The sequence below is a fragment of the Ixodes scapularis genome, unplaced genomic scaffold, assembly GCF_016920785.2.
Source record: "Ixodes scapularis isolate PalLabHiFi unplaced genomic scaffold, ASM1692078v2 PGA_scaffold0__279_contigs__length_252992795, whole genome shotgun sequence".
NCBI classification, from domain to species: Eukaryota; Metazoa; Arthropoda; class Arachnida; order Ixodida; family Ixodidae; genus Ixodes; species Ixodes scapularis.
Window position 1 is genome coordinate 73,149,309 of NW_024609835.1, and position 27,597 is coordinate 73,176,905.

General features: G+C 50.3%; 1 protein-coding gene across 1 annotated transcript; it reads left to right on the forward strand.

Moving 5' to 3' along the window:
- Window positions 1-419: 419 nt before the first annotated feature.
- On the forward strand, window positions 420-12,680 carry LOC120843818. The gene is made up of 2 exons (XM_040215255.1): window positions 420-2,639; window positions 12,606-12,680. Exons 1-2 carry the CDS (start codon window positions 420-422, stop codon window positions 12,678-12,680), a joined length of 2,295 nt encoding a protein of 764 aa, XP_040071189.1.
- Window positions 12,681-27,597: the final 14,917 nt, after the last annotated feature.

Genomic DNA, 27,597 nt, shown 5'->3' on the forward strand with positions numbered 1-27,597 from the left:
TTATGCTTGAAACAGATGAAAATACGATATCACTACAACACAGAGCTCGTCTGCAGACTTTTTCTTATTTGGATTCTATGTTTCGGGTCTTGTAATGTGTATGCACCAGAATGAGGTGTCTGTGTAAAATAAATATTGCTTTTGTAGATTCATTGAAATAAGTTAAAGTGATATATCTTCTCTGCCTCCTACGTATTAAACTTTAAAAAGAGTGGTTGAGTGTGTTCAAAAATTAAGGTTTAACCGATCCTTCCTAGCGTGCGGGCATGGGAGCGCTAAGGAGAAAAAGAGGAAGTTGAAGTAAATCGTTCACCAGAGCTGGGTCGTCCTGTTCCTTTCTCCTACGAGCGCCCTCAAGCCGCAACATTTTGGTGCCGAAACCCGGGAGTTGAACAAAGTTGGACGCCGCATTGGTGAATATGGATCGACTAAAAAAGAAACGAGCGGTTCGACGCAGCCGGAACACCAAGCTCATAAATGAGATACGAGCTGCGCTAGAGTCGGACCCTATGGACTCCAAGAGACTTGAACGTTTGCGTGACAGACAACTCGCTAGCAACGCCGAGCTTCGGAAGGTCAATGAGGAGATAGAGCCCCTCATCGACGACAACGACTTGGAGGAGGACTACAACACCGTCGCTGACTTCGAGGACGAGGTCGCAAGGATTATCAGTGAGGTTCGAGCCCAGACGACACCGCAACCGCCACGCTCCGGAGGCGACAAATGCAGCAGCTCCTACCTAACTGGAATCAAGCTCCCGAAACTACAACTGCTGCAGTTCCAAGGTGAGCTTACAGAATGGCAACCATTTTGGGAGCAATTCGACGTCGCGGTACACCGCAACACAAGTCTTTCTGAGCCGGAGAAGTTCCAGTACTTGCGCTCACTTCTCATTGGACCAGCAGCCAGTATGATTTCTGGACTACAAGCCACTGCGGCATGTTACCAAGATGCGGTAGAGATGCCGACTGAGCGTTTCGGTGATAAAGAACGAATCGAACGCGAATATCTGGGAAGGCTGCGTAGACTACCAGCTGTGAAGTCTGAGCGTGACGTACCGGGACTACGGAACTTCTACGATCACGTCCAAACAAACATCCGTGGCTTGAGTTCCCTGGGTATTTCGAGTGACACATACGCAACTATGCTGGTTGATATACTTCTGAACAGCTTGCCATCAAACATCGTAGTGAAGTACTACCGCATCAAGAGCTATATACCACAACTGGCTCCTCCTACTCTCCCCGAACAGACTGCAGCCACTTCCAGTAGTGCGACGCGTTGTGAGACTATGGCTGATACATCGAGGAATGGGGGAGAAGAGCTGGCTAAGCTGCTACAATTTCTGCGGGTAGAAATCGAGAGCCGCGAGCGATCCTCACGTGACGAGCGTCCATCGGCGAATCTTTCACCATGGGCTTCCAGACCTCGACAGGCCATCTCGATTCCTTCAACAATGGTGCTGCAAAACTCAAGTCATCTAGAGGACGCTTGTTTCTTCTGTGGAAAGGAGGATCATGCTGCCAGCACATGTTCTTCCGGGAGCTCCTTAGATGAGAAGAAAAGGCGCCTTGCACAGGACAGCCGATGTTTCCGATGCACGAAAAGAGGCCATCGCACTAAGGATTGTCGCACCAAGGCTCGATGTATCACGTGCAGCGAGAGACATGCCGTCTCTATGTGCAACCCAGAGTGGCGGTCAAACTCACCTCATCGGGGAGCTATGGCCAAGAGTGGAGAGTCCACCGACGTCTTAACGGCAGGTTTCACATCTTCACCTGGCGGCAACGACGTTCTCCTGCAGACTTTCAAGGGCTGGATTGTGACTGACAAGAAACCTGCATACATCCGCGGCATCGTAGATGGTGGAAGCCAGAAAACATTCATCCGAGAACATGTGGCCACAAAGTTTCAACTGGACACTATAGGGCACCTCGACTTAAAATTTAACACTTTCGCAAGCACAGAAACAAACATTCCCAGCCAACACTTAAAGGTCGTGCGTCTCCATCTGGGAAGCCAGTACGCTACGGCGAGCCCTATATTGGAGGCCGTGGTTGTCCTGTTCATATGTAAGGAGCTTGCAGAAACACCGGTCGACCACTCGTTCATACGAACCATCTCAGGCGAGCTCGCGGACGAGTTGATGTTCCCCTCAGTGAAATCAGAAGCTGGTATAAGCCTTCTGATAGGGGCTGACCAGATGTGGCGACTTCTCACGGGAGAGATCCGACGTGCTGAAATTGCCACCGAGCTGGTGGCCATTTCAACTGTGCTAGGATGGACCTTCCAAGGGCCGACCAGCGCAGCGCAGGTGCTATCATGTTCTATGAATGCGGTTGTGTGTGCTCTCAGCGTTAGGGCTAGTCACGAAGATGATTTCATCGCTTTGCAAAAGTTTTGGGAATTAGACAGCCTTGGCATCGTGGACGAGCCAACGACGACAATGCAGGACCATAAAAACGTAATCGAACACTTCAACGAAAACATCAAGATGAAAGGACGGTGCTATCAAGTCGCTCTCCCCTGGAAGGATACCTCACCAGTCCTGGAAAACAACTATGATGTAGCTCACAAAAGACTACACAGCCTGATCAGACGACTGAAGCGGGATGGCACCATTACAGAGTACGACGAGGCAATTAGACGCTATAAGGTTGATGGGCATGCCGAAAGAGTCGAAGAGGACAGCCAGAACAGTGAACCCGTCTACTACATGCCTCATCGAGCAGTGGTTCGAGCGGACTCAGCGACAACGAAGCTTCGAGTCGTCTTCGACGCCTCAGCTCACGGACCAAACACTAGATCCCTGAACGACCACCTGGAGACGGGCCCGAAGGTGAACACGGAACTCCTGCCAGTGCTGCTCCGGTTCCGAATGCAAAAGTGGCGGTCACTGCCGACATACAGAAGGCCTTCCTGCAGATAGCCATCGCAAAAGCAGACAGGGATACCCTTCGCTTCCTGTGGTTTTCCAGCGCACCTCGACCGCACGAACCACTGCCTGTTATAGAGGAATGGCGAATGACAAGAGTACCCTTTGGGACTACTGCGAGCCCATTTCTACTTGCAGCGACCCTACGCCATCACCTGTAGTCTGCGAGAGACCAGAGGAAACCCATCGGAGATACTCTACTTCGCTCGTTCTACGTTGATGACATGCTGACAGGAGCGGCAAGTGCGGGAGAAGCCGCGAATCTCGCAAGCGGTGCGAAAAGGCTCCTCCAAGAGGCTGGAATGAAGCTTCGCAAATGTAGCACAAATTGTCTTTACCTCCAGCAAACCTTTGATGAGCAAGAAGGCGGTAATGAGAGAGCGTGCAAAAACACGCCTATTCATTCACACGCAATAACTAAGGTTCTAGGTCTGGTCTGGGACAGAACGGCTGATTCTTTTACTTTCTCGGGTGTGCAGTTGCTCAGTATGCTCAACTCGAACCGAAATACAAAGCGCTCCGTGCTGCAAGCTTCTGCTCGAATTTTCGATCCTCTTGGATTCCTTGCCCCCTATGTCATCTGGGATAAGATGCTGTTCCAGCGAATGTGGCAGCGAGGGGTATAATGGGACGATGACCTGCCAAATGACCTATGTGAAGAATGGACGGCGTGGTCCACCGAATTGAGAGATCTAGGGTTAGTCACAACACCGAGATGTCTCCTGCGAATGGATGGGAAATTGAATTCTTTGCAACTACATATGTTCACCGACGCCAGTCCTAGCGCATACGGGGCCTGTGCATACTTGCGCGTCGTGAACAACACAGGAGATATTATTGTGACTTTAATTATCGCGAAAGCCAGAGTTGCTCCTCTCAAGACGCTGTCCCTGCCGCGTCTTGAATTGATGGGAGCACTATTGGGAGCACGACTTGATGTATTCTTGGGAACAAACGTATTTCACACTGGCATCGAAGTATGGCACTGGACGGACTCCATGATAACGCTGGGTTGGATCAGGGGATCTTCGACAGATTGGAAACCATTCGTATGGAACCGGGTAACGGAAATCCAAGCCAAGAGCGATCCCTCCAGCTGGCACCACTGTCCTGGTAGCATGAATCCAGCTGACTTGATGACTAGAGGAAAGACCGTGAGGCAGCTCAGTGTTCACGATGAATGGTGATTCGGACCAGATTGGCTTAGGCGTGACTTAATAGACTGGCCTCCTGTGGCGTCTCCAGCCAATGGTCTGCCAAGCGATATCGAAGCGGAAAGACGACATAAAGTGAATGTCTTGCTCAACGATGCAAGTGTACCTAACCCGCTTCTGACTTTGGAGAACTTTGGAAGCTACACGAGGATGCTGCGGGTCACGGCTTGGGTCCTGCACTTCGTCCAAAATTGTCGACTACCGACAGGGTCAACGGAGCTCTCCTTGACGGCAGCGGAAATTCGAGACGCAGAGCACTTCTGGATCAGACATGCTCGGCATGAATGCTTTGATGCTGAGATTCGTGCCCTCTCCCGAAGTGAAGAAATCTCGGCGAGATCAAAGATAAAGGATCTACAACCTTTCATTGACGAAACTGGCGTTATGCGGATCCGGGGTCGATTACAGCACGCCTTACTTCCAGAGGGTGCTAGGCATCCCATTATTCTACCGAAAGATCATCACCTTAGTAAGCTAGTAGCCGCCTCAGCCCATCAGCGCACCTTGCATGGAGGCGTTCAGGCGACGATGACGGAGTTACGTGAGGGGTTTTGGCTGCTCAGCGCCCGGAGAACGGTAAAGGCGGTGATCAGCCAGTGTCGAGTATGCCGACACTTTTCGGCACAGCCAGTCAGTGCACCAGTCGCATGGCTACCGCGGGACAGAGTCCACGAGGGTCACCCATTATAAGTCGTAGGAGTCAATTTTGCGGGACCTTTGTTCGTCAAGACCGACGGTGACGACGTAAAGGCGTACATTGCCCTTTTCACTTGCGGAACCACTCGAGCTGTACACCTAGAGCTCGTCTCTTCTGTAGCCACGACACCCTGGCTTCTGGCCCTTCGACGCTTTGTGGCTCGTAGAGGAATACCGAGCACGATTTACAGTGATAATGCTCTTACGTTCAAGAGGGCTGCGAAAGACCTGAGGGCTGTGTGGGAAATGATGCGCAACCCAGTGTTGCAGGATTACTGCAGCTCGCAGCTAATTACGTGGAAGTGCATCGTGGAGAGAGCGGCATGGTGGGGCGGTTGGTGGGAACGACTGGTGCGTTCGGTAAAGGTCTGCCTCCGAAAGGTATTTGGACGGCAGAGCCTATCGTTCGAGGAGCTGACGACTATCTTGGTTGACGTTGAGGCTACCGTAAACTCGCGGCCCTTGACATACCCCCACGCAGATCCTGGCGAGCCAGGAGCCTTGACGCCAGCACATTTGCTCATCGGGAGAACACTGACCACACTGCCCGAGGTGGAACCGCCCCAGGCGTCATCTAAGCAAACCCTTTCCCGCCGCTGGAAGTATCGACAGCGCCTCATGGACCAATTCTGGAAACGTTGGAAGCAAAAATATCTCCAAGAGCTTCGCTCAGCACATCTCGCCCGACCCGCTGACAGCTGTACACCGAAAGTTGGGGACGTGGTTTTGCTGCACGATGACAACACCCCACGTCACCTGTGGAGAACCGTCCGCGTCATCGAGGTCTTTCACGGTAGAGACGGCCACGTGCGATCCTGCGCGATCAGGTTAAGCTCGGGTGCACGCACACGAAGGCCCGTGCAGCTGCTCTACCCATTGGAGACCTGGTGATCAAATGAGCGGCTTGCTCATTTGGGGGGGAGGGTGTTGAAAATTAAGGTTTAACCGATCCTTCCTAGCGCGCGGGCATGGGAGCGCAAAGGAGAAAAAGAGGAAGTTGAAGTAAATCGTTCACCAGAGCTGGGTCGTCCTGTTCCTTTCCCCTACGAGCGCCCTCAAGGCGCAACGGAGTGCTCCAATTACTTGCATCTCCTCTGTATGTTTCGCAGAAACCCATACCTTTTTTTTGTTTCTGAAGAATGACTAGTTTCTAGTAGTTAGATTCAATGGTTGTATTCCACACTAACATACCGTAACTGATCTGAGAATAAGAGAGAGAATATAGAGTTTTAGAATAACGTACGCAATTTTAGCGCACGCTAACGCTAAATTTAGCGCTTGCATTAGCGCCCGCGACGCGAGAGTGTTTTAGAATAGCGTTTCTCCGTCGCGACGCAAAAGCCCAAGCATCTCGCGCTTGCGACGCCACCAAGATACTGTCACAATTTTTATTTCGCACACGAAATGCTGTAACCTTAGAAGAAAACAAGTTTTTTGGTCCAGAGCACGATTTTAGATTTGTTTCAACACGAGAATGCGACGCGAGAGGGATGACCGGTCGTGCCCGCTTGCGTCGCCTCGGCAAGAGACGTCTCGTGTGCTGACCTTCGCACATCGTACCTTCGCCGAGAAGTGTTCGCGCGTCGCAAGCATCAAGTTGCCGGTGATCGCTGCCAAACCGAGCACAGTTTCGTCTCGTATAGAAAATCGCAGTCGCGAGGATGCCGCCGACCTCGCACTAACGACGCTGCCTCAGCAGCCGCCGACATAATCCTGGAAGTCGCCATTTTTGCTTAACTCTGCTCGTCTTGGCTTTAGCCAACTTCTCATCATAAATCCTCGTTGGAGAGGCGCAAAGGCTCTTTGCGTACGCACGCTATTTCCGGGAAATAGCGCACGCTAAAGTTGCGCACGCAAAGCGCAAAACCTGGTTTGCGTTCGGAGCATGCGCAGTGGCGACGACGCTATTCTTTGCGCGCGCAAAGCTTTAGCGTGCGCTATTCTAAAACTCCCTAATAATATAGCGTCATGTTTTGCCGAGTGGGTATAAAATTTTGCTTTTTGTATATAATACCAATAACTCGAGACAGCTCTGCCTTCAGTCTATTGACATGGGTGGCCCATATGATCTGTTTGCCAAACCGGACGCCCAAAGACGTTTGGTCTACAAGTTGTTCTATGAGAGTGTTTTCAAAGATAATATTAATAGAGCTGTTGTCTCGCTTACTCTCAGGTGTGAAGATTATATATTCTGTCTTATGAGTGTTCAGCTTCAAATTTAAATCTATATACTTGTAACCAATTCGAAAATTTAATGAGGTAGACATTGCAACCATTTTCTTGGTACTCTTTTGTCACACCAGTAAAAAAGACATTTGTGTCATCCGCACACATTACTAACTTTACTAACTCGGAGAACCGTGGTATTATAGCAATGTCATTCACGTAAACTAGAAATGATAAAGGACCTAGAAAAGAGAGCTGAGGAACGCCGTCTCGTATTTAGGGTGACCACCTTCCGGCAGGTGAAATGCGGAACACCCTGAACGGGGGGGGGGGGGGGGGGGGGGGGGGGGGAAGGGAGGCGGGGAAGGTAAAAGGAGGGCGGTATTTTCATAACTCAAGAAAAAAAAATATTTAAAAAGTCACCATCACGCGCACCCCGATATCCTGTGCTCTCCAAAAGCATATTATACACCTGAAAATTGTGTGGTGGCAATCAAGCTAAAATAATTTTCATTCACAGTGATATATTTGTGTGTAATTGTAATGGTAAATATTTTATTATGGGTGTCTAAGTTGAAACCATGAAAATTGACTGCAGCAGACCAAAATGCAGGAAAGGGAAATAAGAAATCGTTAATATTTTTCGGTTTATTGTTTCCTGTCGATACTTGCTCTAATACTAACATGCTCTTACACAAAATTAGAACCTTATGTTGCTGTTTTTTCGATCTTGTGTTACTAAAAAAAAAGGTTTCCACAAAAACCCTTTCGCATGATACAGTATGATTTGAAAATAATTACAATAGTTCATTTTTCAACTTTTGTCGAGCAATTTTCACTCGCAATATTTTGCCATCAAGGAGAGAGGCACAACGGCCCATGTGCGTCTTTTTCTTGCAAGAACGACGGTCGCTTCCCGCAGTGCTTGTATAGAAGATAGCATACCACCGATATTCACCTGCTTATCAGCGACCTCCGCGCTACCGCGTGGCCTGTTCTTCGGAAGCGCCATAATTTGAGTAGTGAATGCTACTACAATATCAAATGCGGGACATTTGAAAGATTTTGGTATTTCTTGCGGGACGCGGGACACGCGCCCTCAATGCGACACAGTCCCACGAGTCGCGGGACGGGGTGTCACCCAACTCGTATTCTCAGTTTACTAGATGTTATCTTGTTAATACAAACCTACTGGGGTGAACATTTTGTAGATAATTTTCGATTAGTTTTAGCGTTATTCCTTTTATACCGTAACTCTCAAGTTTTTTTAGTAAAATATCATGCCGAGCAGTAGCGACGTTTTTGTTGTTTTTTTTTCATTTAAAACAACCAAGCATGGGCTGTTTGTTTTCTATGCTTTCTATATTTTCTCTTTGATGCCTAGGAGTCCTTGCTCTGTTGATTTATGTTTCTGAAAGCCATATTGCGCTTTCGTTATTATGTCATACTTCTGGAAAAAGCTAGTTAACCTATTGTGATGATGTGACTCAATGTGGAAAAGAAGAAGTGCAAGTCAAACCATGGATCGGCCGAGAGGGAGAAAGGAAGACGACGAAGAAAGGAAGATTATTGAGTGCGTGCAGAGAGGGCGTGGAAGAAGACTGGCCGAGGGGAACGCGCTGAGAGCGGAACGGCACGATCGGCCAGGGCAATTGGCTGCCTCCTACTGTCTGACCTAGGGTGCCTTCATGTGCGGTTTGCTTAGGGTGGAGAGATCTGGCCATTTTGTCTCACTTTTTTATTTTTATTTTTTGTTCAGAAGCGCGTGAAAGAACGTGTCCCTGCACGCGCTCGCGGCGCTGACTCTGCTACGGCGACATTTTGTTTTTGTCGATTTCTTTGTATTTTACCCGTGAGCGCGTGCTGTCGGCATCAGGTACTACAAAGGGTGGCATCACCTTAAACAGAAGGACATTAAGACACCCTAGTCTGACCAGCAGCCTGTTCCAGCGAGGGCAGCGAATAGAAACCTACGCTGCCCCCGGCTTCCTACAGCGCGAGCGCTTGGTGCGGAAACTCTGGGGCCACCGACGGAAGCCAACCGCTCCCGCTCCTGACTGCCAGCCACAACCGTGGGCCGACAACGACAGCTCCAGACACAAGACCCGTTGCTGCGCAGGGTGATTCAAAAACATGGTGACTGTTGCGCTTTCCTTTCCTTCATTTCTTTAACTAAGTTTTCTTTTTTTTCTTTTAGTATAAGCTTATGAACTCTTGGATTTCTTTTGTAAATACATGTTTTAAGAAAACCGAAGGACCTTGTATCTTGTGAATTATTAACCCAAAAGAACCTCGCAACACCTATTAATGATCACGTGTTCATAAATTGTTGAGAATATTGGCAGAAGAGAAACTGGTCTTTGTATACCTATATATGTTGTTCCACCTCCATTTTATACAAAAAAAAAAAGTTTTGCTAATTTTAGTTCGTCACAAAAGTCACCACTTACATGCATCTTTTTTATTATAACGTCAGATAGTAAGGGTTCAGCAGAGCTGCCATATATCTGAAGTGCAGTGCCTTTGCTCCGTCTTCACGGGCGGCAACATAACTTTTTAAACAGAAAATACCTTTATTAACATTCCTTGGCGTCGTGTGAGATAGCATTACCCTAGCGGAAAAACGTACAAGAAACATACCTACTGCTTGTACAATTCTGGTATGACACCACTATAATTTCTTGATATTATTTATGCAGCTAGTTTGATTTGGCATTCTGCATAACTGGAGATACCGGTACCTCTATCGCTCCGCGGCTGTCTGTACTGGCAGCCAGTTTGCTTGCCGATATGATTTGGTGCGGCTGGTAAAATTTTGCGTCCGATGACGTAGGCGACCGCTATGACGGTAATAATCTCTTATAATTACGACCGCCATCTTTCGAACGCAACGCTTATGGCTCAGGACCAACGGTATCACCAAATCATACATGCAAGAAAGGTGACCGCATCTTCCAACAAAAACGACCATCATCTACCACCGGTATCGTTACACATGCCACACATGTCGAAACGGAACATAGACCGACGTTGAGCTCACACGAATTCCTGGGTCAACTCCCCACGGCGACGTCTTGGGGCGACTGTCTCGAATAATGTGCACCAGAAGTATTCGACAACCGCACCAGCCGTACCGCATAGCAAAGCCAACGTGCACGGCAACAAACCGATCGTGACACCAAACCGAGGCTACTGCGTCACCGATCGACAGCGGAAAACGGCCCGTTGCTCGTACTGTGACTCATACACGGCCAACTCGGCGTCTTTCCGTGGTTCTTCTCGTCGCAACCAGCTGCAACCCCACTATTCCTAAACCGAAACCGGCTTCGGCAAACAGCAAAACGTAATTAAAAACAAATACCTCCGACTTGCATAACAATATCAACATTTATCAGACGTTTCGTCTCCTATACGGGAGACATCATCAGTGCGGCCTGGGAACACCCGACTAGCTACCAGAAATCCAACGCTTCTTCTTCCTTCTCTTCATCCGTGGCGCTGGTTCTGCCGACTTCTTCGTCCATGGCATACGGGAGACATTGTCATCGTCTGCCTTCGCTTCAACTTCTTTTTACGTCCGTCCTTGGTGGTAAGTTAAATGACAAGTTATTTCAGGATGTCGGTGTATACGTCCGGGAGGGGGCCGCGGTTAGAATTGCAGGCAGATGGGTCACTCCGAATACACCATGATTCCAGAAATAGGTGTCCCAGGGTAGCAATGCCGTATGCAGTACGAATCTGCCTGCAATTCTAACCGCGGCCCCCTCCCCGACGTATACAATGCCAGAGAGAGAGATGTGACGCTTTATTAAAATATTTGGGCGGACTTAGCCTTGCCGATTAGGCCGGCGTTGTCCCGCCCAGAAATGAAAATGAAATAATAAAATGAATAAAACTAACTGAAATAAATGATGATTGAAGAAGAAAAGAACACACTCACACACGCACACAACACAAAAAAAAACTTTGTGTTTTGTCTTGTTTCGAAGATAAGTCACAAGTCCAGTCACGCACACCTCCGGTCTTTCAAGTGTTGATGGCACTCAGTATTTCATTCTATAGTCGTGCTTGTAGTCCAGTCGCCTGGAGGAAGTTTAGGAAAGGGTCTGTAGTAGCTTCCTTCGAGCTCTTCTTCCAGTTGGATATATTAAATCTGTAATGTCGTTGATCTTGAGGTGATGCCTGTTAAGTTCTTGAGCGAAGTCCTTTCGATGACTCTCGAATTTATTACAATCACAAAGTAGGTGATTTAAGTCTTCTGTAACACCACAACTGTCGCAGGAGGCTGAAGGTACCTTACCCCATTTGTGCAAAAGTTGTCTGGTGCGAGCGGTTCCGGTGCGAAGTCGGTAAAGTAGAGTTGCCTCCTTGCGGCGTAGGCTTCCACTGAGACAGGGCTGATGTTGGCTATTTTTTTCCTCCGACAAAGAGCCGAGATGTTCTTTGACACGTATGCGGAAAGCTTTCGGGTCGTCAGGTGTTTGTATTGTTCGCTCTTTATTGTGTGCGTTCGTAGCGAGGTTGTCCGCTCTTTCATTTCCGGCGAGTCCAACGTGGGCGGGAATCCATTGAAAACATATTTTGAAACCGGAGTCCTCAAGGGATTCTGCCGCGGACCGAGCAGCCACCGCGATTTCCGATGTTCCTTGTATATGTTTTAGCTGTTGCAGTGCACACCGAGAGTCTGTGAGCACAACTACTTTTTGCGGTGTAAATCTCTTAAGAGTATGGAGTGCTTCCACAATTGCTATTATTTCTGCGGTCGTGGAGGACACCATTTGGTCGATACGGCCGCTCCACTGAAGGTTATAGGCTGGGACATTATAGGCGGCTGTGCTACTTCTTTTATGACGATTTACAGAACCATCCGTGTAAACTTGCAAAAAGTCTTTAAATGTTGTTTCAATGTACTCCGTCGCTGTCATTTTCAGCACCACTTCGTTTGATATTTTCTTGTTTGGTATACCCGGGATCTTCTCATTGCATTTTGGGATGTATGCCTCCCATGGGGGCTTAGGTTGGTAGTCAAAACTATCTGGTCGCGCTTCTGATTGCCACCCTAGGTGTTTCAGAGTCTGTAAAGAAATGTGAAAGCGCGAACTCGTCCTTTTCGCTAGTCGTTGGAGCAGGCTCCTTCCAGTAGCTGTTTCGTGCAAGCGGAGCTTCTGTAGGAGCAGGCGTTGCGTTGCCAAAAGAGGCAGTGGCAGAGCTTGTGCCTCTATGTACACCAGGTCATTTCTGGTAGAACTGGGGACACCAAGGCTTGTACGAAGTCCTCGTCTGTGGATGCGTTCGAGAAGTTCAGAGTTGGACCGTGATAACTTCATATAAGGGAGGGCGTATAAGATGCGGGAAACTACTAATGCTGAATGGAGACGTAGCATAGACCTTGGAGAGTTCCCCCACGACTGTCCTGCCACCCTCCTAATGGCATTTCTCACTACTACTGTAGACTTTGCCGTAGCCATTGCCTGTGAGTGCCAATTCAGCCGAGAATTGATGGAGAAGCCTAGGAATCGATGCTGCCGGACACGACGAATCGGAGTTCCGTTTACCTGAAGATCTATTCGTGTGCTGTTTCGATCTTTTCCAGGAAAAAGAATGCACGCCGTCTTCTCTGGTGAAAACTGGAGTCCGCACTCAGCTAAGTACTTGCTCGAGGTTTTAATCGCAGCTTGAGCAGCATTTCGTAGACCATGATGCCTGAAGCCTGAAGTCCAAATACAAATATCATCCGCGTAAATTGACATACTAGTGGGAAGAGTGTACTTGGGGAGTGCTTCTGGTAACTTCGACAAAAGGATATTAAAAAGTATCGGCGATAGTACACTTCCTTGGGGCAGGCCACAAAGGGATTTACGCTGCGAGCTCACTGCTCGTCCCAGCCGAACTTGGAGCGTTCGTCCAGCGAAAAAATTCTTTAGGAAGACCTGTAAACGACCCGTCATTCCAAGTTGTGTTAGCTTTCTCAGAACTGCGGAATGCTGTACATTGTCATAAGCCTGGCTGATGTCAAAGAATATTGCCAGAGTTGAGTTCTTGTTGTAATGATTATGCTCAACAGCACTCAATAGGTCAATCACACTATCCGCTGTTGAGAGGCCTTTTCTGAATCCGGTCATCTCTTTGGGTAATAGTTGATATTTCTCAAGCCACCACGAGACACGGGAATGGATCATTCGCTCCATAAGTTTCGCTACGCATGACGTTAGCGATATAGGTCGATATGAAGATGATGATGTTCTCGGTTTTCCCGGCTTGTGTATAGGAACAACCCATGCTGTTCGCCAAGTTTGGGGTATGTTTCCCGTTGTCCATATGATATTGAAGGAATTCAGAAGTTCCTCTAGTCGTCCGTCAGGTAAGTTTTGGAGCATCTGATTTGTGATCCCGTCAGGACCTGGTGCACTTTTTCTGCGACACATTTTTAGTGCAGCGGCTAGTTCGCCTGCGGTGAGGAGAGCGTCAAGAGGTGATTTCTTTTTTACCGCGTAGCTTTCCGCTCCAACCTCACTTTGAGGCGTCGAAAAATAATCCGCAAAGCTTTCTAGTGTGTCTTTTAGATTTTCGCCCAGACGAAGTGCCATTGAAGCGTAAGATGTATGCGTCTCGTTTTTCCCCGTAAAGCAGTTCAAAATTCGCCAAATGTGGGTTCCAGGCTTGTTAGCATCGGCCGACGCTGTGCTGTCATCCCACTGCTTGCGCTTGGTCTTTTTTGCATATCGACGAATGATTGCACTTATTCTATTTAGCAGGGTTTTTACTTCACGTGTATAGATTCGCTGAAGTTTTCTTTCTACTTGTCTACGTTGCGCAAAAAGCTTAAATAGTGTCAAGTCGGGCTCGGGATAATGGCTTGGAAGGCGCATTCTGATTGTGGCTCTTTCAACACTAATCACTATCGCCTGGTCTAGGGGTTCCGGTTTTGCTGTGAGATCTTTTCTGTAATTGTCCCAGTGAATGAAGTGTCCAATGCGTTGCTGTGTTGAGCAAACGCCTGCTAACTCTATAAATATAGGATAGTGATCACTGCCCATTGTATCTGGATAGGTTCTCCATTGTATGCTGAGGTCTGATGAGTATGCCGTGATGTCTATTGCACTGTATGTGTTAGGTGATCTAAAAAATGTCGGACTTCCGTCATTTGCTATAGCCAAATCAGAATCCTCAAAAGCCTGAGCCAGTGCTTTCCCTCTAGCATCATCTTTTGCACTCCCCCAGAGGCTGTGATGCGCGTTCCAGTCACCGCATAACACAATAGGGTCTGAGCAGCGTTTGCACAGTTCGGCAACCGCACTCGCGACAGTAGCTTTGCCCTTCCCCGGACGCACATAGGCTGAGCCGATGCATAGTGGATGTCCACCTACGACTACATGTGCTGCTACCAGTTCGAGATGTTCTGTGCACAGGTCACTTGTGTCAATCCTATGTTGGGCAAGCTTTTTTCGTATAAATAACGCCGCAGATCCGTGGGGAAATCCTTTCATTGTGGGATTTTCGTAGCATGTGTATCCGGAAATACTACCATTATTTGGTAGTCCTGCTTCACTAAATGCTAAGATTGGTATTTGGTAAGTTTGTAAATATAAGGACAGTGCCGCCAATCTTACTGGGAGGCTCGCACAGTTCCATTGCATTATTAATGGCACATTTCTTTGTTTAGGGGGCACTGTTGATTGATGTTTTGGATCCTGGGCCATAACTACATCCATTTTCGGATCATATCAGTAATTGTCACTTCGAAAACCATAATTCCTTGTAGTACCATTTTTAGATGGCCTGGAGGTAGTTGGTCAATGAAGCCTCGTATGGCAGAGAAAAGCAAACTTACTATGTCGTTGACATTTGATGTCCCAGGCAGATCAGTTTCTCTTTTTGGGTGTGGTGGGACATTTTCTGTCACTCTACTGTAGAGGCGTCTACCCGTCGACGAAGCCCGGTGAGCTTGGGACACGTTGGGGTCTTGCGATTCTCTGGGTGGTAAGGGAGGAAACTCCTCCTCGAGTAGCGTCTGTTTCTCTGTTAGATTCTTACTGGCGCTGTTTGTTTTCCTATATTTTCGTCGCCCCTCCTGTGGTTTCATGCCAGATGTTGTTTGGCTGTCTGTAGGTTTTGACATCGCAACTGGTGCAACAGGTGATTTCTGCGATGCGGCCGTATCGTTGACCTCCACGGTCTCCACTGGCTTCAAAGCCTGTCGTGGTACATTGACAAAAGCCTTGCTTCTTGCGAGTGCTCCGAGGCGCACTTTGCAGTTGACGTAGCTTGCGGGATGGTCCCCACCGCAGTTTGCACACTTCACGGGGTCTTCTCCCTTGCAGTCTTTGGTTGCGTGTGGTCCTGCGCACTTTTTGCACTTGACAGCGTTCTTGCAGTATTTGGCTATGTGTCCGAGTGCCTGGCAGTTGAAACATCGGGAGGGGGCTTCAACATAATCGCAGACCTCATGTATGGTGAACCCAAGGCTCACTCTGACTGGGCGCTCTGTGTTTGGCCGGAAAGTTAGAACGACTCGGTCAGTCGGTTTAGCCACTTCGCCAACCTTTGCGCGACGTTGGTAGAGTCGGCGGGCTGCGATCACACCAGCCGGTTCCAGGAATTCCGTTAGCTCGCTGTCCGAGTACCAATCAGGTACCCCTGTCACGAGGCCGTTGTTCCGCATGTAGGTCTTCGGTATGGTTGCTTGGACCGCAACTCCACAGAGAGAACGAACCTTCAGCAGCTTGTTCACGGTAGCAGCGTCTGCAACATCTACAAGGAGACCTCCCCGAGCAGTGAAATGATGTCTCACAAGAAGGGCGTCTGCCGCTGCCGCTATTTCTTCGCTTAGTTTGAGCGGATTCTGTTTTTGGAGTCTTTGGTCATCTTTGACTGGGGTCAGTAAAACTGGCACACCAGTTGTTCGCTGACGTCGGTGTGTACCGAGTATGAATCCCTCCAGGTCACTTTTCTCCTCGTCGACGTGCATGGTAGAGTCTGATGTTACTTCAGACGCTCCTATATCCTCATCTTGGTCGTCATCGTCAGGTTGGTCGTCATTTTCTCCTTTGCGTCGCTTGACACCCTTGAGCGCTTGACCTGATGTTCTCTCTTGGCCTGGCTGGCCGGCTTGATCTTTCGCTAATGCCGTCACCGAAGGGCCTGTTTTTGGTCTTCCATCTGATGAAGGCTCTCCATCGGAGTTTTCCATGATGGAAAATCCGGGAGCACCTTGGTAGGACCCAGATTTAAAGGGTCCACGTAGCTGGCGGCCTTCAGGAGTATGATTTGTAGGTCCGGGTATAAAAGAGGCTTACTTCTTTCGTAGCGAAGGAACAGATCAGGCTCTAATCCAGAGGCGTCGGCAATCTTTCAAAAATATTGTGGAACGCAGAAAAAGGATCGACCATCTACAAGGTGCTTCTTCTTCTTCCTATACAATGCCATGGACGAAGAAGTCGGCAGAACCAGCGCCACGGATGAAGAGAAGGAAGAAGAAGAGATTTGTTGTGTTCGTCCGTTTTTTTATCGTTCCCCATCTCAGGGTTTACAAGATGTCGATTGATTACCAGCTCGCCTGCACTCTCTCACTGCTTACAAGAAGAAGCGTTGGATTTCTGGTAGCTAGTCGGGTGTTCCCAGGCCGCACTGATGATGTCTCCCGTATAGGAGACGAAACGTGTGATAAATGTTGATATTGTTATGCAAGTGGGAGGTATTTGGTTTTAATCATGAATCCCGGCTTTTGGAACATTTTTGCATTTATTCGTACTGCATACGGCATTGCTACCCTGGGACACCTATTTCTGGAATCATGGTGTATTCGGAGTGACCCATCCGCCTGCAATTCTAACCGCGGCTTCCTCCCCGACGTATACACCGACATCCTGAAATAACTTGTCATTTAACTTACCACCAAGGACGGACGTTAAAAGAAGTTGAAGCGAGGGCAGACGATGATAATGTCTCCCGTATGCCATGGACGAAGACGTCGGCAGAACCAGCGCCACGGATGAAGAGAAGGAAGAAGAAGTGTTGGATTTCTGGTAGCTAGTCGGGTGTTCCCAGGCTGCACTGATGATGTCTCCCCTATAGGAGACGAAACGTCTGATAAATATTGATATTGTTATGCAAGTCGGAGGTATTTTTTTTTAATCATGAATCCCGGCTTTTGGAACATTTTTGCAGCAAAACGTAAAGCGGCAGCCCAGTGACTTCCGCTTCCGCAGCTCGGCTTCCCCGCTTCCCCAGCTTCCGTCGTCACGGAGAAGATGGCGGAGACGCAGGGGCGTGGGGGACCTCGGCTCGTTCGTTGTACGGGACAGATGTTTGGCGCTCCGTTTCTACTGCGACTCTGGTTCTCAACTAGGCGGCGCTTTTACTAGTTCACCCAGGTCAGCCTGAGTCAGCGCAGCACGGGCAGCTCGCCTCGTCCGATCGGAGGACCGCGACGACTTCGAAGTTCGGTCGTTAGGCCTAGTATCTGAAGGCGTCTGTCTTTCCGTGAAGCGGACAGCGAATCTCGTCCCCTTTTCGTTCTACTTTTAAATTATGTTAGGTGCGCTTCAGTGTAATCATGCGTGCCAAGTGTTCGTGACGATTTTGAGCTAGAATAATTGTGTTTCATCACGGTTTGTCATTTACCGAAAAATGTAAATCGAGTCGATGAACGAGGATCCACGCTTGAAAACGGTGTATTTACGATATTAACTTATACCTGTGCGGCTTAAAAAAAAAAAGTAGACTGGTTACGGTTGGATGCGAGGCTGGTCCCAATGCAATGGTAAGCACTTGTGACGTCGTCCGGGGTGATGGTTGGAGACGCCGGCGCGGCGCGAGCAAGTTCGGACGCGCGCGGTTGGGGGTGACACATGGGAGCGGGGAGGGCACGGACAGGAAATGGACAGAGGGGGCCAGGGAAAACTGGAAAGTGGAAACCGATGAGGGACGGGGAGAGAGGGAGGCGAGCCAGGAGGAACATGGGAAAAGACGACTCTCTTGGAGGGAAGCGAGTCGAAGGCGGAGGACGGGGTTTTGGGATGCGGGCAGCGAAGAACAAGAGAAAGTGATCGCGACGTGCGCGGTGAAACGTGAGAGCCAGCGCAAGAGCACAAAAGGACGGCGTGCATCGACGGACATCCGAGCAAGCCCGATTCGCCGCATCCTGAGCCTCCTCGGTTCAACCTGCCCGTCGAACCAGAGCCACGTTGATGACCGGTCCTTCCAAGTCCCTTCTCCCAAGGAACCCCTGCGACGGGACACCCAGAACACTCCGGGCGAGAGGTCAGCAACAGGCGGCCCCAGCACCGATATTAACATTCAGATTATTCTGTTGAGACTAAATATCGTCTTCTCGCTTCTCTTCTCCTCAGCGTGGACCCACCACAAAGTATTTGTGCTACCCCTACTGGGGTCGTCACAATTGGTGGCAGCGGTGGGATCCCGTAACTTAAATCGCTGAGGAAAACGGTGAGACCTTTTTGCCCTCACCCGAGAGGAGAGGCCAGATGTTGTCTCAGACACCGGTGGCTCCGCCCAATGCCCTGGGTGCAGGGATGTTGGCTCTGGGGGGTCTTGTTCCCTCGTTTACGGGCAACGGGACGACGGTATGCGTCAGGGAATACTTTCAAATTCTAGAGCAAGTAGGTAGCATGGGGGGATGGCAAGATAGCCAACTCATTGGGATTGCTCGCTGCAAGATGTTCGGGTCCGCGTACGCCTTCGCATGGCAAGATGAGCGTGTGGCCGCGGTCACGACCTTTACGGCATTCAAAGCTTTGGCTTTTTAACGGTTCGACACTGAGCCCCAGAACGTGAAGCTCTCGAAATTCTTAGCGGCCAAACAGAATGCGGGGGAGGACGTGCGCGCGTTTGCCGGTCGATTGCGCGTACTTGAAATGCCACCCTGGGAACGAACGCGTTAGAGGGTGCCCAAGAAAAACGGGAAATGCGGAGACAACTGCTCAGTGAACAGATGCTATCGCAGTTCGTCGGAGGACTTCGAGACCCTATTAGGAGGTTCACCCTTTCGCGGGACCCCGAGACGTTTGACGGGGCAATCGAGATCGCGGTGAAAGAAGAGCGCAACGAACGCATCGTTAACGGTGGCACACAGCCGGTACGGCGGGTTGAGGAGCCCAATAAGGCTCAGGACGAAGTGCGCGAACGTTTGGACAGGCTCGAGAGGCTATTTGAACAGAGCTTGTCACTTCGTGGTGCGGCTGGAACCAGTCAGAGGCGTTCTCCACCGAGAACACCGCGAAAGAACAATTCAGGTTGTTTCGTATGTGGGACGTTTGGCCACTTCGCGCGGTCGTGCCCACATCGGCACCTCGACGGCCGAGCCGACATAAGGCAGATTGAGGATGGGGACCAGGGAGAAGCAGGAGATCACAGACCTCTGGGATCACGGGCTGCCCATCAGCCGGGAAACTAGAGCGGCCCCTCTCTGAAAAGCGCAGAGAAGGGGCAGTAGAGGAGCTCGTGGTAAATATTTGTGGAGAAACAAGCCCCATTGTTGCGTGCAAAATCGGTGGCGCCACGGTCCATTGCCTTATTGACGCCGGGTCAAGGGTAAGCCTGGTAAAGAAGGGAACCCTAGACGCCATTCTAAAGGACTGGGAGAATGTCCTTCCGAAAAGGGACAGAGCGGGCAAGCTGGTGGGAATCACGGGCGACGCACTAGATACGGTCGGATGTTTTGAGATCCCGCTCGCGTTGGGCGGTCATGAGATTAGACCCGCGTGCTTCGTTTGTACAGACGGGCTCGTGTTGCCTCTTGCGGGAATGATCGGCCAAGATGTCCTCCGCGGAGAGGACATCGACTTGCTCCTCAGTGAAGGCGTCTTGCGCATTGGGAATGCAAGAATGGAGATCACTACCTGGGCCCACCAGGTGAACACGGTCGAGCCAAAGCTGGAGGAGGTAGGATGGGCCCAGGCGACAGTGACTCTTTTGAAGCCCTGTGTCCTGCCCCCTCTAAGCGAATGCCTTTTTCAGGGGAAAGTAAGTTTGGGTGGTGTAGCGGGAAGACTCGGTCTGCTCGAGACTCACGACCTAGGGGTAAATGGCGTTGTCGGCGCTCACGCACTCGTGCAGACGAGGGAGGACGCGACGGTTCTGGTGTGACTGGTGAACGTCACGTGTCAGGAGATACGCCTCCCACAAAATAAGGTTGTGGGGACGCTCGTAGACGCTTACGAGGTTGGTCCTGTCGGCCCAGATGCTTGGGCATGCAACCGGATAGAACAAGTAGACTTATTGGATGATTTCAACTTCTCACATATTACGACAGAAGAGAAGGCCCGCCTGCTCGGACTCATCGACCAGCACCAAGACGTGTTCTCCTCGAATCGGTCAGACCTGGGTCGTTGTGAGGCCGTGAAACACAGGATTTCGACAGGGGAGGCAACACCCGTTTACCGGAGAGCCTACAGAATCCCGTACTCGAAAAGGGAGGAGATGGAGGGCCAAGTCGATCAACTGCTCGCGAAAGGGATTATCGAACATTCCACGTCTCCTTGGGTGCCCCTGCCTTGCTGGTTGAGAAACCTGATGGCTCTTATCGTTTTGTTGTTGACTACCGCGACCTAAACAAGGTCACCCGTGTGGATCCTTATCCATTGCCGAACATACAGGAGACCCTGTCCCAGCTTGGATCTGCGCGACGTTTCACGGTAGTTGACATGACCTCGGGCTACTGGCAAATCGAGATGGACCCTCGTGACCGTGAAAAAACGGCCTTCAACACGCCGTCGGGACATTACCATTGGACCAGGATGCCGATGGGGCTGGTGAACAGCGCGACTGTATGGCAACGCAGAGCCGATGTCGTGCTCGCAGGCCTGCTAAATAAGATATGATATGTATATCTAGATGATGTCATCATCTACAGCAACAGCCTAGAGGAGCATCTGGAGGACTTAAAGACTGTTTTCCAGAGGGTAAGGGCCGCTGGTCTCAAGCTCAAGCCGTGGAAGTGCCAGTTCCTGAAACCCGAGGTCAAATATCTGGGTCACATTGTGTCAGCAGAAGGCGTACGGCCGGACCCAGCTAAAATCGCGTGCGTTCGTGATTTTCCTGCACCCCAAAACAAGACGGAGGTGCGTCGGTTCCTAGGCCTCATGACCTACTACCGCCGACACGTGCCGCACTTCGCCGAGGTGGCACGGCCCTTAACACAGCTCACCGGCAAGAAGCCGTTCGCATGGGGAACAGATGCCGGAGCGGCCTTCGAGGTCATGAAACAGAAATTGACGGAGGCGCCTATCCTTCGATTCCCGGACTTCTCGCGACCGTTCACACTGGCCACGGACGCCTCCAAGTTCGCCGTGGGAGCGGTGTTATCCCAAGAATTCGGCGGCCAAGAACACCCAGTAGCATACGCGAGTCGGCAGTTGAACGGGGCGGAGCAGGCCTACGGGGCTACGGAACAGGAGTGTCTCGCTGTCGTGCGAGCCGTGTGGCACTTTCGCTGTTATTTGTATGGACGCCATTTCCGTATCTTGACCGACTGCCAGCCACTGAAGTGGCTTATGAGCACGAGAGACTAGAACTCACGGCTTGCGCGTTGGAACTTGCGTCTACAGGAGTACGACTTCGAAATCGTGCACCGTTCGGGGAAGACAAACCAGAACGCTGACGCGTTGAGCCGGCAGTGGTGAGAGAGGTGAACGTGTTCCTCCCGTCAACCGATGGGTGGAGAATGAGGGAAGAGCAGCGGAAAGACGCCTGCCTCCACGCTGCGATTGCCGCCTGCGAGGCCTCGGAGGAGAACTGCAACGGGCAGTTCTACCTCGACCAGGGTGGGCTGCTCAGACTGCAAACAGACAAACCAGGAGAGACTGGGAGGATGGTGATCCCCAAATCGATGGTTGGCGAACTGCTGAGAGTGCACCACGATGCCCCTTGCGCCGGTCACCTGGGCGCCAGGAAAATGAGACAAAGAGTTGCAAAGCAGTACTTTTGGCGCGGCATGAGGCGAGACATTGTGGAGTACTGCAAAGCATGCAAATCGTGCAGTCTACGGAAGACACCCAAGGGTCGAAGGCCGGCACCTTTTCAAGAATTCGGGCAGCTCAGCAGCCCGTTCGAGCGCACTGCTATAGACATTGTCGGGCCGTTGCCCGTAACCACTGCCGGGAGCAAATACATCCTGGTCTTTGTGGACCACTTAACTCGATTCGCAGAAGCTTTCCCCATGCCTGATCAAAAGGCCGAAACTGTGGCTAGAATCTTCGTCGAGGGCGTAGTATTACGACACGGAGTGCCGGACAAACTCTTAACCGATCAGGGTGCAAATTTCACCTTGCGCCTAATGAAAGGGGTGTATGAGTCATTGGGAATCTCCAAGCTGCAGACGACCGCCTACCATCCTGAGTGCAACGGCGCCGTCGAAAGACTGAATCAAACCGTTATCAAGATGTTTGGACACTTCGTGGCGCATGACCAGCGTGATTGGGACCTGTGGCTCCCCTTCGCGCTGTTCGCTTACAACTCTGCCGCCCACGAGGGAACCAGGGAATCGCCTTTTTTCTTGCTCTACGGTAGAGATGCGGTTGTGCCCAGCCTAGCTCGCACAGCACCCGCAGCAAACTACGGGACCCTGGAGAACTACAGATCCGAGCTCATACAGCGACCGGCGACATCGCACCGGCTGGCATCGGACGCGCTTGTTCAGGCGGCGCAAACAAGAAAAACTCGGCATGACAAAACGAGCAGGGACCCTCAGTACAAATTAGAAGATCCAGTCTAACTACAGGTGGCAGCGCATAGGCGGGGAACCGCGCGGAAGCTCGCCCCCAGTTGGTGTGGGCCCTTCCGAATAGTGGAGGTGCTTTCCGACATCACCTGTAGAATCCGGAGAATCGGGGAACGAGAGGAAAAGATCGTTCATGTAAATAGGCTCAAACCCGCGCACCTTTCCTTTCCCAGCGAAAGTGCGAGCACTCGTCCGGGAGACGACCCCCCTTCCGCAGCAGAGAGACAGCGGGCGCCGAACCCTGCAGACGTGACTCTCCGTGAATCGCAGGCTGATGCGACACTGGGGGCCGGCGTCGACCCGTTCTCTGTGGCATTTGGCATGCCGATGCCCATTGCGACGCATGGGTACTCACTCAGGAGCCGCGATTAGGTGGGAGTCTCGGGTCATCGCCAGCAGCGAGCAGTCGTAGAGGGTATAGATATAATTTAATTGATGTCATTTTTGCAAAATTTTCTTCCTTTTCTTGAGCCACCTGTGTCTTAGTGCGCCTTTTAACGCTTTAACGCCTCGCTCTTTTGGTCTTATCGGTACTGGCGTGGCTTACGTTGCTGTTCGTCTCTCTTCGTTATTTTTGCTGTGTGTACTCTTTTTTTCGGCCAATTTACTTAGCTGCTGAACTTCAGAATTTTTTCTAAGCGGAAGAAAATTTTTTTGAAGTTGGAGCGGTTGTGACGTCGTCCGGGGTGATGGTTGGAGACGCCTGCGCGTTGCGGGCAAGTTCGGACGCGCGCGGTTGGGGGTGGCACATGGGAGAGGGGAGGGAACGGACAGGAAATGGACAGAGGGGGCCAGGGAAAATCGGAAACCGATGAGGGACGGGGAGAGAGGGAGGCGAGCTAGGCGGAACGTGGGAAAAGACGACTCTCTTGGAGGGAAGCGAGTCGAAGGCGGAGGACGGGGTTTTGGGATGCGGGCAGCGAAGAACAAGATAAAGTGATCGCGACGTGCGCGGTGAAATGTGAGAGCCAGCGCAAGAGCACAAGAGGACGGCGTGCATCCATGGACATCCGAGCAAGCCCGATTCGCCGCATCCTGAGCCTCCTCGGTTCAACCTGCCCGTCGAACCAGAGCCACGTTGATGACCGGTCCTTTCAAGTCCCTTCTCCCAAGGAACCCCTGCGACGGGACACCCAGAACACTTCGGGCGAGAGGTGAGCAACAGGCGGCCCCAGCACCGATATTAACATTCAGATTATTCTGTTGAGACTAAATATCGTCTTCTCGCTTCTCTTCTCCTCACCGCGGACCCACCACAAAGTATTTGTGCTACCCCTACTGGGGTCGTCACACACTTAGAGCGCCTTTCTGAACGGCATGTAAGCAATATAGCGATCAACATAGACGAGCGACGGCGAGAAGCTGCGAGTGCCGGCGAGAAGCAACAAAGATTTCTCACTGTAGCTGCTTGCGTCTCTCGGTTTTTGGGTTTCTAGAAAACGCCGCTCATCGGCTTGGTCGCTTGCACCAATCGCTTTCATAATCTGTGTCTCGTCGCGCGGCTGACTACCATATTTATTCGAATATAAGTCGGACCTTTTTTTTTCGGAAATCAGGACCAAGCAATTTCGGCCTACAGTTGCGACCAACTTTTGCGACCTAGCGGGGGCATGGAGCTATCGAGTCACCGAGCAGGTGTTGCCGTAGAGCCGCGCCGCTTCTTGTTCTTCAAAAAGCTTTTGGTGCACGAAAACAACCGGAACAGCAGCAGCCGACGGCCCGCCCGCAGTAGCCGCGCCGCTCGCGCGCATTCCTCGGGCGTCGGGTTTTTTCATCGCGCCTGTAGCGTTCCCCCGGCTGGGCAACGGGGAAAGGGAAGGAAAGGAACGTGATTCGCCAACACCTCCTAGGAGACAAGGCCGTAGCGCTCTCCTCGTGACGTCGCAAAGGAAGGCCATCGGGGGCGCGCGTCGAAGCGAATGCAACGCGCGTGGATCGACCGTCGTAACGCGTTTTTAGTCACATACGCGTGTCATATTAGCTAAAATGAAAGCTGCACATAGCAACAGGTCTAGAAAACATTTTATTACACGAGCAAAATATTACACCGCTAAATAATCGGCACGAAATGGCACGAGGTATGCGTACAAGACGTCTATAGAAATATGTGATTGTTTTAAGTCGAAAACATTGAGTCATGCAATTATTGTTGGAGGAATGCATATTTTATACAGAAATACTTCGACAAAATGGCGAGACACGCAGTGACTTGGAAACAGCAAAACAGAACAGTTAAAAATCAGGTAGACGTAGTCAACGCGGACAAGGCGAGACAAGTGTTTCTCACGATCATGTAAGCGACGTTATTGCGTGCTGTCACTGAATTCTTGCATCATACCCTGGCCACATGGCAAAATTAACGATGTTTCGATCGAATGACATTGTGGGGCCGACAAATCCGCTTGCGGCTCTCGTGTAACCACTCAAGACCGCGAGCTGATTAAATCCTATATCACTGAATGAAAATATATTAACTTTTCCGTGTGGCATGGGTACTAAACGTACTACTTAGTCTACTAACCCATACAAAAATGGTCTATGGACGTCTATGGAAAATCCTATGGTGAGCTATCACCTTCTATGGCCCTCTATGGTCAGCCATAAGAAACCATAAAACACGCTATAGCCACCTATAGAAAAATGTATGTCTTCAAAGCTTTAGAATCTCGACCATTCCGATTTCTATACCTGGCTATAGAATAATTTATGACTACGCAGCTATAGACTCGCGACTATTCAATATTCTTTAGCAAGCTATAGACATATGTATGTCCTTGATGCTATAGATTCGCGACTACTGAATATGCTTTAGCCGGCTATAGAGTGGTGTATGTCCCTAAATCTATAGAATCGCAACCATTGAATTTTCTTTAGCCGACCCTATAGCATTTTATGCCACCGAAGCTATAGGCCTCTGACCTTTCAAAGTTCTTTAGCCGGCTATAGAGCGGTGTATGTCCCTAAACCTATAGACTCGCGACCATCGAACTTTCTTTAGCCGTATCTATAGTGTTTTATGTCACCTAAGCTATAGGCCTCCGACCATTCAACGTGCTTTAGCCGACTATAGAGTGGTGCATGTCCCTAAATCTATAGAATCGCGACCATTGAATTTTCTTTAGCCGTCTCAATAGTGTTCTATGTCACCAAAGCTATAGCCTCCGACCTTACAATGTGCTTTAGCCGGCTATAGAGGGATGTATGTTTCCCGAGCTATAGACTCGCGACCATCCAATTTTTTTAGTCGGCTCAATGGTTTGCTTAAACTATAGGTCCGCGACCCTTTTTTTTTTTATTTTTACTGCAGATGTACGAAAGTGGAAGAGAGTCATTCATGCGCTCGATCGGGGAGAGAATTTTTTTCAGCCAAATTAACGGGGCGTACGTCGCCGCCGCTATACGCCCGCGATCAGAAAAGCTTCCTTAGCTGCCTATAGGACTATTGCAGTTTTGCCGGCTGCTTTCCCTGCACATTGCCTTATTTCGGCGTTGACGTCATCTCAATCTTCCGTTTTTTAGCTCTAATTATCTGTCGTTTCCAGTGTATTTTGTAAGTATATGTATTTCATAGCGCGCCTTCTACTTTGTCCGTATCCCTGCCATGTTTTTATTTCTTTCTGCCTGCTGTGTTAAATATATTTAATGTTTTTTGTGTATATTTCGTCGTTCTCGACGCGGCGTCAAGAACGCTGCTTACGCCACTACAGAGGTGAGCTTTACTCTTGCCACGACGGTTTATCGCGCTATAAAGCCGTCCATTGGACTCGTATAAAGTCTCGAGAGGGCGGTTTCGAATGCCGGTGCACATGTCATCGGTGTAGGTAGAGCAACGACGTAGCAATCGCGACGCGAGTGCTGACTGCGCCTCGATCTGGCCGGCCGCGCTCGCTCTGTGGAAATGTAAGCTTGGGACTCTCGAGCCCTGTTAGCTTACTGAAGATGCAAGACACTACTTGGTCGTCGCGAATCCTTTGCCCATCGAATGGCTTCGAAGCCGTTCCAGCGCCCGGCGTATACCCTACGCAGTGTCCTCCAACAACCGTTCGCACAGCATCGGAACCCTCCGTCTGCGAGCCCCGGCGGTTCGCCGTCGCGGGGGTTATGTTCGCGGAAGTTCATGTTCGCGGTGTTTCATGTTCGCCGCAGGAGTTCATAAAATGCTCCCATTGAAGTCGCGACGATAAATCGTCGGCGCTCGCAGACTGCCAGTAGGCTCCGGGCGGTCGCTGACAGGCGCTGCTGCCTAGGGTACGCCGAGCACTGGAACGTTTTCGCCGGCGTTCGCAGGACAAAGATTCTCAACGACAAAGCAGCGCCCTGCATCATCAGCAAGTTAACGCTGCTCGAGAGTCCCACGCTCACATTTTATCAGAGTGAGGCGCAGTCGTCTCTCACTTCGCGATTGCTGCGTCGTTGCTCTGACTAAACAATTGACAGTTCTCTCGAGACTTCATGAGCGTTAAATCGACGCGTCTATAGCGGGATAGAGTGTCGTGACAACAAAAAAGCTTACCCCGGCAGGGGCGTGAGCAGCGGTGCAATCTCCGTCAACGCCCATGTCGAGAACGGCGAAATATACACAAATAACAGCCGAAAAAAAATTAATATCATTAGGCACGCGCTACCCTAGGTGCGTCCTATTATCTCTCTGTTCTGCGAATTCAACAAATCAGCAAGCGCTGTGGCTAATTTCTCTTCTTTTTGTTTAAATTATGAGACATTAAAGTCGTTAGAGCTTCTTGGAGCACACATCCCCACCACGTGTCATCATGGTGCTCAGAGATTGTAATTGATGGCAGTGATATAGACTGAACTCACGGATGAAAAACGTATTACACAAATTTCT

Excerpts from the sequence above, each read along its gene's own strand:
- LOC120843818 (XM_040215255.1), top strand. The coding sequence starts at position 420 with ATGGATCGACTAAAAAAGAAACGAGCGGTTCGACGCAGCCGGAACACC. Across the intron at positions 2,640-12,605 it reads CCATTACAGAGTACGACGAG|GAAAAAGAATGCACGCCGTC; the intron begins GCAATTAGACGC and ends GATCTTTTCCAG.